At 41.5% G+C, this 16,058-nt stretch overlaps 1 protein-coding gene across 3 annotated transcripts in view; it reads right to left on the bottom strand.

Annotated features, from left to right (window-relative positions):
• The window catches only part of INSC (INSC spindle orientation adaptor protein), a 1,473,234-nt gene that overhangs the window by 441,354 nt on the left and 1,015,822 nt on the right, over nt 1-16,058 (bottom strand). For all 3 annotated transcript variants that reach the window (XM_069223704.1, XM_069223703.1, XM_069223702.1), the window contains exon 7: nt 9,445-9,570. In XM_069223704.1, the coding sequence (XP_069079805.1) occupies nt 9,445-9,570 (126 nt within the window). The remainder of the gene's footprint in view (nt 1-9,444; nt 9,571-16,058) is intronic.

Here is a 16,058-nt window from a genome sequence, read left to right as displayed (position 1 = left end):
TGCATTGCACTAACTCACACCCTATTGTCAATGCTGATTTAGTCCTGCACCACACATTTGAACCAATATTACATTTCCCGTATTATAGCATCTATTTCTTCAATTCTCCCTTTCTCACTTCGACAACACACTGTGATCTGGTTATAAGGTAAACAATTCCTCTTGGCCTACACACTTCAGTGAACATTTCATCATCCTCCCTGTGATACGGATGTGTACCATATTTACAGGATTCAAGTTCCACATGAGAAAAGGGGATGAATTAAAACAGATAATCGATAACAATACGAGCTAATTTGTAATGAGGTTGTGTACTTTTGTAATAACGCACTGACATCAGGTTTTGAACATACACCTTCTGAATGTATAGTCTCTAGAAATGTGATTCTCCTAGTATTTGCTACAAAGAGGTGGGAGTCAAAATTCAAACAGAACAACTTTATCATCCGTACATCCCAGAGGCTTCCAAAAACGCATACCCATTTGGCACGAATTACAGATTATCAATTCGGTTTAAGAGCTGCATAAGAATTCTAGTAAGTTAAATATTTATTCCAAATTCATTATATATTTACCACAAAACACATTTCCTATCCACATAACTGTTAATGGTCTCAAGCACATCTTACATGTTTCAATGTCACTCCATTTTTCATGACGGGGCTTCAAGCTAAACAGCAAGAGATGCACTTCAGATTTTACTTCAGTTCACAAATATAGTCATTCTAACCAACAGGCTGGTTTGCTGATATAATAACATATCTCCAATCGAAACTGAATAATGTAAAAATGCTTGAGAATTTCAGCCTCCTGGTTGGCAATGCCGAATAAGATAGCCCTCAAACCATTCTTGCGCTACTAAATGGTCATAGACTCCACTCACACATCCAAATGCACCACAGACCTTCTTTGTTGCTTTACAGGAGCACATACGTGGGACAAAAAACGGCCTGTTATTTCCCACCCATAACAGGTACTGTTCCTAGTGGTTATTCTAAGGAAGATGGAAGAATTATTTTCTTGCTATGTTTTCGGGTGAAACAAATGAGAATCAGTTTCTCTGCACAGATTTCGGCTTGTTTTTTGCCATGATTCCCTGAAATTCCACCCAGGCATTTTGACTTCTTTCAGCTCACAAAGTGTATGGTGAAAAATTAGCCATGTGATACTCCCCCATTACCTGTAAACTTGATGTGCTGGTAACTACTATTACCAGCTTCAAAGGGGTTACCTGGCAACTTGTAAAGAGGACCTATGCTTGTAAGATTGAGACATCACTTTTAATAGTACTTCTTAACATATTTGGGGCCTTAAATACAAACTCTAGGAACACTGGGCACTAAAGACTCAAAGCTGGACTAAATTGTCTAATTTTCTCCAACCAATCCTAGATCGCTGAAGTACTACCTTTCAGTTACTGCTGAAACTATCCCTACTGTGCTTTTACCTGAAGCCCAATTCTCCCTCATCATTTCATTCATCCTTTAGGCCCCATTTGCCAAACAAACTACTTCTTTCGATATTCATTTTCAGAAAGATGCTGCTGATTCCAAGATTATTGGAAAATGGATAATGACATTTCTGAAGCTGTTTGGACTTCAACATTGCCAAAATATGGTAGTCATGCCCTGGGGATTATGAGTCCCCTTTCCACCAGCCTTTACGTGGCGGAAGCCCCGCCATGTAAAGGCTGGTTGTAAGGGGGTGCCGGGGGCTCCCACGGGGGGCCCTGCACTGCCCATACACTTAGATTTGGAAGTGCAGGGGCCCCCATGACAGCCCCGTCATGCTTTTCGCTGCCTGAATTATGGGCAGTGAAAAGCGCAACGGTTGCTGTCACACCTGACGCACCGCCACATTGCCCCCGAATCAATTATGAGCCAGCGTCAATACTAAAGCCCTGTTCCCCACTGGGCCAGCAGGTAGAAACGCTGTGTCTGCCTGCCAGCCCAGCAGGCAACTCTTAATAGGGCTAGTGGGAAGAAGACCAGCGTGGCGGTCTTCTGTGCGAATATGTCTCTCCAGCCATCATTTCTCCTCTCTGGCTGCCTAAGAACAGATGAAAAGGAAGATCACCTGTCAATCATGCTGCCACCAACAAGACCTCCATTATTCTACAGAACAGAATTGTCCCAATGTTGATGAGAAAGAAGAGAAACTTCTTTACAGTTAACTTACCTTTTGGTCCCCAGTTTTAAGAGAGCAATGACTAACCCAGTTCAGAAAAATATCATTATCTTTCCTCCAAGCTACGTGTTAGCTGCTACACATTCTCAATTTACTTTGCTACTTTAACCACAAAACATATCTTTAATGTCATTTGTAAATTCCTAAAAATCATCAAAGATGAGGAAACATCAAATGCTGTTAAACTATGTTGTTAGTGCTTTTGTGATTTAGTATTAGCATATTGAATATAAAATATCAGTTTGCTCTTTGAAATATATATATTTTTTTTAAAACATGCTTTTCCCTTTCCATTAGGATACATTTAGGAGCTTTGGATTTCTTTGACAATGGACATGGTAGAAAAGTGGCAGCAGTAAAATACTCCCATGCACTATTGGTGCATGTGATGTTTAACAATACATCTAATGTGCAGAGACCAGTAATTCACTCTGATTAACCACTTATCTTAACAATGCTCTAATTATCTCATGGCCACAGGAATAATGGGCTATCCACAGAGGTCCTTCTTCTCAGTTCTTCTTTATCTTATGTTTTCTACTCAAAGCCTGTGCATACCTTTTATTACACAAAAGTCATTTTGCACAGACCGCAAAGAATGAGTGACCTACCGCTGGAGTATTTTCTCCCTTTTTCTTACTTCTGACTGCATAACTTTTTATTGAAGGAAAGTTGGTTTGAGTAGAAATAACTTGAAGGGACCTAGTGTCTGCCACATGCGCTGCACTGGCCACAGCTAATAAGCAACTTATGGAAACTAGACATTGGACAGTTGGAAGAAAAAGGTATGCAGGATGCAGATGATGAAATTCGGATCCCAATATAGATGTGAAATACCACTCTTCGTGGCACTACCAAAATGTATAGTTCTTGCAAGAACAGCAACTGCTAAAGGAGGAAGCAATTACAGGATTCTAATCACCCCTGACCTACACGTTCTGTCTTAATACAGAATTAGATATTTATTTTATTTATTTGTAAAATTAGTTTGCATAAACCCGGCACAGTTGCTCACAGATGGTTATACAATTACAGGGAAAGAGTTGAATTCTGGGGCAGTACACACCAACATTGCATGAATTAACAGTTATTGCTTTGGAGGCAAACAGATCAACAAAACAGAGGACACCTTATTTGAAGATTTAGGCAGACAAAAGGTATTAAATACAAATAAACAAAAATAATTGCATGTGTAGAAACACCGTGGGCGCTTTTAAGCACATGAGGTTCTTTAAATGCTATGGTCGTATCTCCTATGATAGTTTATTTTTAGCCTCAGATGTGTGTCTCCCTTATTGGGATCATAGCTTAAATGCAGAAATGCCACTATGAACCAAGTAACCACTGCTCGAAGCGAGACTGAGTCTGTAACTCTGAGCTCTGAGGGCACAATTTCCATTGTCAAGGGTAATTTGCAGTCTGGACAAAATCAAGTTAGTGGCTTACCTAGTATTACTAGGGCTAAAATGGCTAAATTAGTTGACACAGGACAGACACAGTCTGGAGAGAATTCCTTCTCCTTATCAGATGGTTCTATGGACTCAAATGACTCCAGTTGCCTGGCAGAGAATTCAGATTAATGCTAAGGTACTTCCACTGGGGGGCTGAGTGATACAGTGTGTTGAGAAATCAGAGAAAGTTGACTCCTGGATATCTGTTAAGGGGAAAACAGAAAGGAGAAGTACTGCTGCCCAAGGGATGCAGTGGGACTAGTCAGTGATTCAGCAAACCTGTATGAATAATGAGGATCCTCCACAAGACTCTTTTATGAACCCGACCGGGTCTTCAGAGTCTTTCTCCGTGTCTTGACTTGATTGTTCATACCATGATACAACAGCACGAACAGAATCAACAGTAGAAAAGCTAGGGTCACCAATAAGAAATTTTAGGCATTAGTGAGGAGAATTGCCAAGGCCTGTTCAGATATTAGAGAACATATAACTGCAATTGAGACCCGTGCTACAGCATTAGAATCTGATGCAAGTGCAGTGTTGAGACAGTCCACCACGCAGGAATCACAGATTTCAGATATCCAGTGGATATAGGAGGATTTTGAAAATCACCAAGGTTGCAATAATCTGAGAATATTAGGGATTGAAGAAGGTGTTGAGGGCCACGACAGGAGGACTTTCCAAATTAAATTATTTAAAGGTGGCGTTCCTGAGCGCGAGAACTGGAACTGGGAATTAGAGATACAGAGGGCCCATCGGTTTCCGCTTCTTCTAAAAAACCAAGAGGTGAGGCTGCTGACAGCCAGGTGCATTCTACGGCCATTATCATATACTTTGGAAATTTTCTATTAAGGCAGGCTGTGTTTGAGAAGGCCCATCCTGAGACAAACCGAAATTTTGCAGGGATTTCATTTTTCACTCATCCAGACTACGGTCACATCACAGTGGAGAAAAGGTAGTGACCGAGGCAACTCATCAGGGGAAGAAGCAGATTTACTGAATCCCACTCGACTAAAAACTGTTTACATAGGTGTTGTGCATGTATTTACTTCTGAAATTAAGGCTAAAGAATACTTGGAAAAGCTCTCAAGGATGCAATGTATGGTTGAAAGCACCTTAATAGGAGGGGGGTGGCATTATGAGGGGGTAAAAATTCACCTTCTACCTAATGACTAAAAGCCAATAAGGGGGATCAGTGTTTGCTAAGAGGTGGGGGACAAGCAAACCATCTTACAGACCTACTGATCCGGATGTCTCATGTGGCTGGTAGGGGGGTGGGTTTGGTGGGTCGGGGTGGGTAAGGGTTTTCTTAGGCATCAGGAAAGGGAATGGAGTTGGGGGTTCCAAGGGTACAGAGGGGGTGGGTTGGGGCAAGGGCGGGGCGCACAAGAAAAGTAAGGTCAAAATATGGTAAATTTGCATTGGACGAGAATGGAAAACTTTCTGGTTGGTGGTGTTTATAAAACATGTGGCACAAATAAGCTGTTTGCGTGTTGCTACACTAAACATTTGTGGATTAAACAACAGTATTAAAAGACGATTTGTGGCAAAAGGCTTAAAACCACTTTGAGCAGATGTTATAAGCATGCAGGCGACACACATTATAAGCTCCAAGAAATTTTTGTTGGAGTTTTCTGGGCATCAACTACTGGCACATACCATGCAGGGGACTGCTACCAAAGGGATAGCTGTAGAGGCCCACAATAAAATGGTAGAACTGATCTGGAAGTCCAGTGACAAATTTGGCCGTTGGGTGCTGCGAGAGTATTTAGTTGATGGAAATAAGGTCACATTATGCTCAATTTATGGGTCCAGTCTCGATGATCCAGCAATAATTGATTTATTAATATTGAGCTAGCATCTTGAGGAATGCCAATTATTGTATTCACATATATTGTAATTTGCCCATTCAGCACCTTGGTCGGTATGATGGGAAAAAGCCCAAAGTATTTCGGGCGGTGCAGACTCTTGTATTAAATTATGGACTGGTGAATGTTTGGCAACAATTGAAGGGTGCTGATCTGGGGTACACTTTGTTCAGACCCCTCATAAAAAGCATGACAGGTTACATTATTCTTTTGCATCATCTGAATTGTGTGAGGGGTCAAAGATTGAAAACCATCCGAAATCATGTTGGATCATAACCCTTTAGTGGTAGAAATTATAGCCTTGAGCAAAGAACAACAGTCCGTGACATGGTCATTTGACAGGGGTTATCGTTGAACCAGGAGTATGTTCAACACATGAAGAAATGGACACCAGCCTTTCTTGATATTAGCAAAGAGAGTGCTCCTAGTAATGTGCTCTGGGACTCCTTTAAGGCGGGAATAAGAGAAAAGGATTTAAGCTTCAGTTTAAATAAGGAGAACGTGCAATCCAAGCAAATGAGAGATGCCAGGGAAGAATTGGTATTACAGGAATCTCAGTTAGTGAAGACAGCCAGAGACAATATACTCTTATGTGAGACACTGGATAAAATCTCGGCGGTGAAGGCTAGAATCACCCAATCTTACTTGGAGAAAGTAGCAACCAAGTTCCAGGAACGCCGTCTGGAGCCCTACGAATTTAGCGAAAAGGTTGGCAAATTATTAACTCTCATAACAAGGCAGAACATGGCTCATAGTAATATTAAAGATGGACAGCTAGTAAAGGTAAAGTCAGCTATACTCAGGGTGTTTACAGACTTTTATATGAACTTATATCAACAGGAGGCTAACCCCATGGATAATGGGCTAAACCAATACTTGGGCTTTGTTTAGGAGGACAGCTGGATGATGGTGAAAGGGAGCAGCTCGTGGCTCCAATGACTTTAAATGAAATTGTGGCAGTTCTGGGTTCATTGGCTACTGGGAAGGCTGCACGTCCAGATAAAATTCATTTGGAATTTTATAAGGTGTTTTTTTAGAAATTAAAGGACAAGCTTTTTGACCTGTTTACGGGTGCTCAGGGTAAATCCTAGGCACAGCATCTTGGATGACAATTAATAATATTGTCTTCATGGAAAAGGGGAAGGACCCAACTAAACCAGGTTCTTCTAGACCTATTTCCCTAATTGATGGGGATGCTAAGCTCTATGTGAAGGTTCTTGCCTCCAGATTACGCATGGTGATAAGTAAATTGGTGTCCCCTGGCAAAACGGGTTTAACCTGAGAAGGGGGACTACTGATCATGTCAGATGGCTAATAGTGCTATTTGATATGACAGGGCTCCCATGTCCCTGATCCTACTTGATGCTGAAAAAGCTTTTGATCGGGTGAATTGGCAATATTTATGGGTAGTGCTTAGGTGGAACAATATAGGCCCTGGTTTTATTGGGGCTATCCAAGCTTTATACAGGAATCCTACTGCAAGACTTCTAATTGCAGGGCTAGAATGAGACGCTATTCCGATTTTAAGGGGCACAGGCAGGGGTGTCCTTGTTCACCCCAAATTTGCTCTATGCATTGATCCATTAGTAAGAACGTTATTATCCAACAAATTAATTGTATCAATATAAACGTATGGGCTTAGCAATAAGATACTAGCCTATGCAGGTGATATGGCGTAAGTAACACCAGACCCTAAAACTGTCCCAATGGAAGTCGGGAAGGAAGCTGAAAGATTCTGCAAGGTGTGGGATATCTCAAACAGGGATAATGTCAGATACTGAATAGTGTAATGTTATACCCGGAGGACGAGCGGAGGACTGGTCAAGTGAAATACCTGGGGGTTAAGATAACAAGCAATATGGATGGCATAGTTGAAAGTAACTTGGCTCAGTTGTTAGACAATACTAAGAGAGAACTGCAGCAAATAAACAATCTACATCTCTGAATTGAGGGGCGATGCAATGGTATTAAGATGCTCTCCTTCCCCCAGCTTTTCTATTTTTTTGGAATATTCCATTGGAATTTGAAAAAAATTGGTTTAAACATATGGAAGAGATAGCCAGTATTTTTATATGGTCATTTGCTAAGGCTCAAAGGGCTTTTAAGTACTTAATATTACCAAAGGAGAGGGGTCGATTGGCTGTGCCTAATTTCAGATATTATTGGGTTGCCACCCTACAATACACGTGAACATTACTAATACCAGATCACTCTGGTAAAGGGATAAGGGAAGTCCTCTCGCCAATTTAGAGTCTGAACTGGGGCAATGTGATGGATGCTGCTTTCTTCAGAATAGTGGAACCAAGTTATTTAAAAAAGTTATATTCAAAACAATAAGTGCTGTGTTCAAGTTATGGTTAGAAGTGAAGTGCAAAATAGGAATTGGACGTTATAATTACCATAAACCACTATGAAATGCTCCAATACTCCCAGATATTGTTTGAGATAATTATTGTGCAAAATGGGCACAAGGTGGAGCTCAGAAAATTGGTGATTTTTTACTGAATGACAAATGAAATCCTTTGGAGAATTGAAAGATGATTTTTTTTCTTGACAGAGGGGATTTTTTGAAAATGTCTTCACTTTAGAGATTTTTTGGTGAAAGCTTCTAGGGAAAGACCCTGTGGGGAGAAAGCTCCAGTGATGGAGCTGCTTGGGGGCTCAACGGACTGCAATATCAGCAATCTTTATCAGCTGCTTATGGAATCCATGCAAAATGATATGGTGAAACAAGCAGAGAACTGGAGCCAACAGGTAGGCTCTAATGAAAGTTTTTAGCATCTTTAGAAATAGGTCAGCTGGCATTGCTGTATGCTAGACCACAAGCATGGCATTATAAGACGTTATTTAATCTATATTACACCCCTGATAAAATAGCCAAGTGGGGATGCACTGTTGGTGTCACTTGCCCACGATGTAATAGAACAAGTGCAGACATGTGTCATATGTTCTTTAGTTGTGTTAAACTTGAAGTACTTAAAACTGAAATTTCTAACTTTCTGGAAGTCATTTTGCCCAGAAAATATGTTTAACACCCCATCTTGTATTATTAGAGATTGATGATGGTGAAAATACTTGTCAATACCAATGCTTTGCATTTTTGGCTATGGCTGTGGTGCAGAGCTGTATTGCATCTGATTGGTGAAAACCTGATCCCCCAACTTACCACCAATAGTTGGCTTGAATACTCTCATTGTATTATTTGGAGATTCATTTGTATGCCCGCAAGGGCAAGGCTGCTCAAAAAGGGGGGTGGAAGTATGGGTTCAAATTTGCAATAGCTAATGAGTTGGGTAACTGTAATTAGTTTTTGACGTTAATATTTGGGATGGTGTAATGATTGAATAGTCTGTAACGATGAAATATTGTGTTGATATGGTTGCTGCTTTTATAAATTCCCTGGTGAGCAATAAATACAAATTGAAAAACAAAACAAACACACCAAAGTGAAACAACGTGGTCTTGAATAAGGCTGTCTATATGGTGTCCACCCGACTGTGGGACAGAGACTCAAATGTCAATATGCCATACCACTAATCAAATGTGGACAACACAGTAGCTAGTAAAAATGGGGGATGTGCTGGGGTATGCCTAATTACTGCGATACTGGATGATGGTATGTGAAAGTGAAAGATATTCTGCATGATAATGATACTTTATTACTGTATATAAAATAAGGGATACAGACATATTAGCACATATCTGCCTGTTAAGATTATCAGAGTGTTTGTATCCACAGAATGTGATTTGTCTTCAAGGTTAGGCAGGTAGCATAGATGATAATGCAAAACAAAAATGCAGCAGTAAACTGCCTCACTCACCAGAGACAGATTAGTATCTGACATATAGTGTGCCATAATATAACTACAGAATAGTTAACATCCACATTTTGAAACACAGCAAACAATTTTAGAGAATGACATTGTCTGAATATCTACCTTCTCCAGCTGATAAATTCCTTCTTCCACACAACATACTGATGCCACGGTTCTGAGTGCCTGTGGATAGAGACCTCTTAATCTATCCTGTCTGCAAATCTTGAAGAGGGCAAGAACTCCACCTTCCTACAAGGCAAGACGAAAAAGAGAGATGTCAGTCAAATGGGCATTATTATCCGTACATTCATTACCTTTAAAAACAAAGCGCAAACTAAGAAACATTCCATACAATTCAGCACTCAGTAGCCACACAAACAGGTATTGTTTCTCTAAAGGGGCCAGATGAGTTCTGCTTAGATCATAAAGCAGTCACTGCTCATAAATAGTGTTAGAAATAGGTCACTGGTTGAGGGGGGTGAAACCCTACTCAAACAGCAACCACAATCTCTGTCAGGGTGAGATACGAGCAAGCCCCAAATCAACCTGTGCTCAACCCTCTGGTAGCTTGGCAAAAAAGCTGTCAGACTTAACTTAGAGGCAATGTGTTAAGTATTTATGCATCACTTCAAACAATAATAAAGTGAAAACACAACACAAGAAAAATCCCACACCAATTTAGAACAATAGAGCTAAATTTAATAAATTATCTGAAACCAAAACAACAATAATCCAATCAGTAGAACTGTAGATATGCAGTTTTAAAGATTTCAGATAAGTAAAGTGCTTAAAAGCACAAAAGCACCACTCACGGTTACCTGGTCATGCAAGACCGGGTGAAAGTCACAAATTCAAGCCAACCACGATGGAGCATGGGCAGGATATAAAGACCAGGTTAGTCCTACTGAAAGAATTACTTTCTAAAGTCCAAGGTGAAGAGTTCCGTTCACGGTGAAGGGGGCTGTGAGGAGAATGGAGAGAGTCATGGATGGTCATAGATATAGCACGAAGAGTAGGTTGGGCATCACGGATGGTTGTCGCCGTAAAGCAAAGATCCTGTTGAGGGTTGCAGATGGTTGTTGCTGGAGCTTTGTGTTGGTAGTTTCCGTGAGCTGTTGATACTGTGTAACAAAGCACAGATCTTGCATTGTCGGGTGCTGCTGGTGGTTTCTGTTGTGCAAAGAGTCAGGTTAACCTGAGCTTCATGTTGGCAAGATCTTGGCACAAACAGGCCTGTCCATGAACTAGCAAGATTGGTGGGGGTGGAGCTAGGCATAGCCCTACTAGCAAATGAGTAGGCTGTGCCCTGCCTTCACACAAGGGAGTTGTCACCACTGCATTGTTCGTACTGCCAGCTTGAAGCCAGGGCAGGGGTCAGTAAACTTCGAGAATTTCAAACGGAATTCTCTTGAAATTTTTCCTACATCAAAGAAGGCACCAGGTACAAATAGTGGACCTGTGGATACTACAGAAGGAGGTCTGCATTGCTGCTGGAAGAACTGCCACTCTGCTGCCCTGCGAATCTGATGCCTGGTGCCCTTCTTTCTTGGAAGGAAGACTGGACATGAACCCTTCATCCTAGACTCACTCCAAAGGTCAGCTGACTGACTACGTGTTTTGAGCTACAGGGATAGACAAGCTCCAGAGGCCACCAGCAACTGCCCAGCTGATCTGTTGCCTGGCCCTTCAACTGGACTTGCCTGAGCCCTGCGGACCTCTGCAGGAGTAAGTTCCTGATCCTGAAGAGGTGCCCCACAGGTTCTGGACTCTTGGTGTGGCATCAATTAAGCTCCTCTCAAAAGGAAAATGAACCGAAGACCAAAGTCTCCAGCCCAGCGGCCATACCACCCTGGCAGTCGGTGTGTTAAAGTGGCCATCTTGGATGCCGGTAACCGCCAGGGTCCAAAATCCCATTTTATTACAGCCGGTTGTAATGAGTGCCTTAATCTTTATGGGTTGCGCTCTATGCATTTGTTCTGATATTGATGATTTGTATTTCTAACTGGTGACTTTGATGATGCCCAATATAAATTTACTTACTAAAAGATTTTATATATAACTTTGAAACTCACACCAGCTCTCATCATTGTCTCCCAAATATTGAAATTGAAACTGTGATGAATATGTTGATTTTCGCTTACAGTTCCTGATTAATTCTTGCTTACGGCCAAGGTCTGTCTGCTTTGGGCCCAGTAAGAGTGAGGAAATTGTAAACCAAAAATGTATTTAAAGTCTCTGCTCCACCAAGGTTGGTAGCGAGAGGACAGTTTAGGTAAAAAGGAGGAGGAGCTGTATTAAATAGAAATTGCCCACAGATAGATAAATGCTGATGTTGCAGTGCCCAAAGGCCAAGCTTGAAGATTGAACGAGCACGGTTTTCTAACGTGGTTGCTGAATTGGAGGGATGAGTATCAATAGGGTTATGCGCTGAAATTGTTATTCATTGTTGATTATTGTGGTTTTATTCAAGCATTGATACTGGTGTATGCATGTTGAATGAAATATGCTTATGCGCTTTGTCAAAGAAGATAAAGAGGTTATCAGAATAAGAAGTAGTACAAGATCCCGAGATAGATAAATAGTGGATTCATTGTTTTCTTGACTGCCAATGATTTGTGATGCCGGTTGTGAGACGTCATCAACTGCACTTTTTGAGACAAGGGTAGTAACAACATGTTGTGATTGTCCTGATATTGGTCAATTTAAGTGGAACCTGATACGCAAAGATGACACTAAATTGATTTTGGTGATTTCCTGTTAGTTGAGATTTCATTGGTGTGCGTCAAACTCTTTTATACGGAGAAAAGTCAGAGGGCGTAAAAACCTGAATATTCCGGTTGTTCAATTGTTCTTTTTGTTATCTTTAGGAGAGGCACACAGAGACTGGTATTTTATGTCATTGTATGGTAGAATTTTAGCTTTTTGTGAATGCAAAGAAACTGTAAAGGAGGGTGAGCTGCTGCAAGGAGTAGATAGGTGTGTCATAGTGTGCTGCGCTGGTATTAGTTAGTTTATGTGAAACGTTAGATTGAGATTTGTTGAGCTATGCAAGGAACTGTGCAGTTTTGAGTGTTTGTTTACAGAGCCGTGCTGGGACTGGGAAACAGCCTTATTGAAAATTAATACATACAGAATAGAATCAAAAAGATGAAGATTTATATTTTCTTGCTTTCACTTTGTTGATTTAAACTTGAAATCATACATTTTTTCAAAGCTATTATACGTTTAATGAGAGGTAATGTGACAATTTCAGTACAGTGGGGTTATGAGGCACCTCCTAAGGGTACCCCAGCTTATTACATAATGACTGAGGAAGGGTTACACACATGTGTGGCTTCGCAAATGGGGCAAGATCACTGAGAAAGAGGGTCTATTAAGCTTTCCTAGATGGTGTTAATCTATTTGAGACTTATAGACAGACTACAAAAAGCAACTTGTGACAAGAAGTTTCCCCATAAACCTACACAATTTGAAGTAGTAAGTATATGGGAGAAGATGACTTGTAATAGGGATAGAGGGAAATACCAAAGACAGACATAAAGAGCTATGAGAAATTACACAGATGCAATATGGGATGAGCATCAGCAAAGCTGGAGAAGGAACATAGTGGAGGGAGCTAGATTATACCCAGCAATTACAAATGAGAAAAATGAGTAATTTGAAAACATGAAAAAAACAAAAGACAAAAGATGAAACAAAATCAGACAGTGACACTGATTAAGGAGACAAGACTTTGGATTAGTCATAGCTGCATGTCCATGTGGATCATGTGACAAATAATGATGGAACAACAACTAATAATGTGACAGTGGCTACAGCCCCTGGTGACTCAACTGTATATAAAATCGAAAGATCATTACCAATGGCCTAGTCCATTGTTCCACAACCCGTTGAAGCACAGGCTGTGATGACACAGCCTTTTGAGACACAGTTTGTTGTACAAGAAATGGGATCTCTAGTTGGCAGAGGCATACATCCGTGTCCATGTAGGGACCACAATCCTAGTCAGGGTAAGTCACACACAATCAAAATTATCCTGTGCCCATCCCCTGTTAGCTTGGTACTGAGCAGTCATGCTTAATTTAGAAGGCAATGTGTAAAGTATTTATGCAATAAATCATACAGTAACACAGTGAAAACACCACAAAAATACACCAAACAGGTTTAGAAAAATAGATAATATTTATCTAAATAAAATAAGGTCAAAACAACAAAGATTCAATAAGCACACGTTGAAATATCACTTTTAAGAGGTTTAAAAGAGACTTAGGGCCAGATGTAGCACTTTCCGAATTTGCAATTCGGAAATTGCGAGTCGGTGCGACTCGCAGTTTCCGAATCGCAAATTCGGATGCAGAATCGCAAATTCGGATGCAGAACGGTGTCTCAGACACCGTCTGCGAATCACAATGGGGTCGCAAAGACCCACCTCATTAATATTAATGAGGTGGGTTGCATTTTGTGACCCCATTGCGATTCCCTGCACTCACAGGGATGGTGGCCTGCTGGAGACAGCAGACCTCCATGTCTGTGACTTCTTTTTAAATAAAGCAGTTTTTTTTTTGTATTGCAGCCCGTTTTCCTTAAAGGAAAACGGGTTGCAATACAAAAAAATAACGAAACCACTTGTTTTTGTTTTTTCAGTTTTTTCCATTGGACCACTGCCTGCTCTGAAAAAACATTTCTGGCAACATTCACAAAGGGGAAGGGGTCCCACAGGGACCCCTTCCCTTTTGCGAATGTGTTACCACCAGTGTGACACTGGTGGTAACTGAGAATTGCTTTGCGACCGCGTTCGCAGTCACAAAGCAATTTAGCATTGCGGTGCGAGTCGCAAATAGGAAGGGGACACCCCTTCCTATTTGCAGGGTCGCATTCCCATTTTGCAAGTCGGTACCGACTCGCAAAATGGGAATGAGCATCGCGATGCGCATTTTGCATGGCGCAAACATCGATTTTCAAAGTTTGCGCCATGCAAAACGCTTGCTACATCTGGCCCTTAATCCTTGGAAATAAACAGTTGTCTTAGTGTTACACACATTACCTGGTATGCATTTAAAATAACGAAGCACGGAGACTGCAGAGGAGAAGATGCATGGAAAAATAGGGTGTTGCGTTGAATTTTCCGGCAAGACACAGACGATGCGTTGTCTTTTTCCAGGCTTCAAGGGGTTTGCGTCATTTTTGCACAGTCTTGGTTCCTCACTGCAGTGTGGGGATATTTTGATGCCCAGGGACAATGCAGGGAAAATCCTTGACACACTGGAAGAAGGCACAGGCGATGCGTTGATCCGGAAAACAAGAGGCAAGCTCAATCCAAGCCTTTGGAGAGCACTTCTGGGGAAGGCAGAGTCCTTCTCAGCAAAGTCTCAGGCCAGCAGGGTGACAGCAGAGCAGCAGTCCTTCTCAGCAAAGCAGTCTAGATGAGTCCGTTAGGCAGCCAGGCAGTTCTTCTTGACAGGGTGCAGGTGTAGGTCCAGAAGTGTCTGAGTTGGTGTGGTCAGAGACCCAGGTTATATACCCACAATTGCCTTTGAAGTGAGGGAGACTTCAAAGAGTGGTTCTGAAGTACACAAGTTCCCTTTTCAGCCCAGTCCTGTCTGCCAGGGTCCCAGTGGGGGGTTATCAGTCCATTGTGTGAGGCCAGGCCACTGGCCTTTGAAATGCAAGTGTCAGGCCCTCCACCCTTCCAGCTCAGGAAGATCCATTCAGTATGCAGATGAATGTAGATGTGACTGAGTGTCCTGTGTTTGTGGTTGACTGGGTGAAATGCACAAGGGAGCTGTCAACCAGCCCAGACCAGATGTTGATTGGAGATAGGCTGTAAGGCACAGATGGTTTCAAATGCAGAGAAACGCTCACTTTCTAAAAGTGGAATTTCTAAAATAGTAATATAGAATTCAACCTCACCAATAAGCAGGATTTTCTATTACCATTCTGATCATACTAAATATGACCTGGTTACCCCTTTCATATCAGAATCTACCACTCAAAAAGTATATGAGGGCAGCCCTAATGCTAGTATATGAAAGGAGCAGGCCTCACAGTAGTCGCAAACAAATTTAGGTGTTTTCCACTACCAGGACATATATAAAACACAAATGTACTTGTCCTGACTTTTACCTACATAGCAGCCTGCCCTATGGGTTACCTAGGGCCTACCTTAGGGGTGACTTATATGTAGAAAAAGAGGAATTTAAAGCTTGACAAGTACTTTTAAATGCCAAGTCGAAGTGGCAGTGAAACTGCACACACAGGCCTTGCAATGGCAGGCCTGGGACATGGTTAAGGAGCTACTTATGTGGGTGGCACAATCAGTGCTGCAGGACCACTAGTAGCATTTAATTTACAGGCCCTGGGCACACGTAGTGCACTTTACTAGGGACTTACAAGTAAATTAAATATGCCAATTGGGTATGAGCCAATGTTACCATGTTTTTAGGGAGAGAGCACATGCACTTTAGCACTAGTTAGCAGTGGTAAAGTGTCCAGAGTCCTAAAGCCAGCATAAATGAGGTCAGAAAAAGAAGAGGAGGAAGACAAAAAGTTTGGGGTGACCTTTCAGAGAGGTCATTTACTAATACTAATAATGAGCCTGCCCAAGTTGAGACTGTAGAGGCAGTGATGCCTACCAGTGTTATTGCATCCATTGTGATTGTATCAGCACTCATTGCTAGGACTATCACAACACAGCCTAATAGAGATGTGCATGCCAAATGCTCCAATTAACATTGTTC

The sequence above is a fragment of the Pleurodeles waltl genome, chromosome 3_1 (assembly GCF_031143425.1).
Source record: "Pleurodeles waltl isolate 20211129_DDA chromosome 3_1, aPleWal1.hap1.20221129, whole genome shotgun sequence".
In the NCBI taxonomy this organism is placed as follows: domain Eukaryota; kingdom Metazoa; phylum Chordata; class Amphibia; order Caudata; family Salamandridae; genus Pleurodeles; species Pleurodeles waltl.
This window is presented reverse-complemented; position numbering and strand designations above follow the sequence as displayed.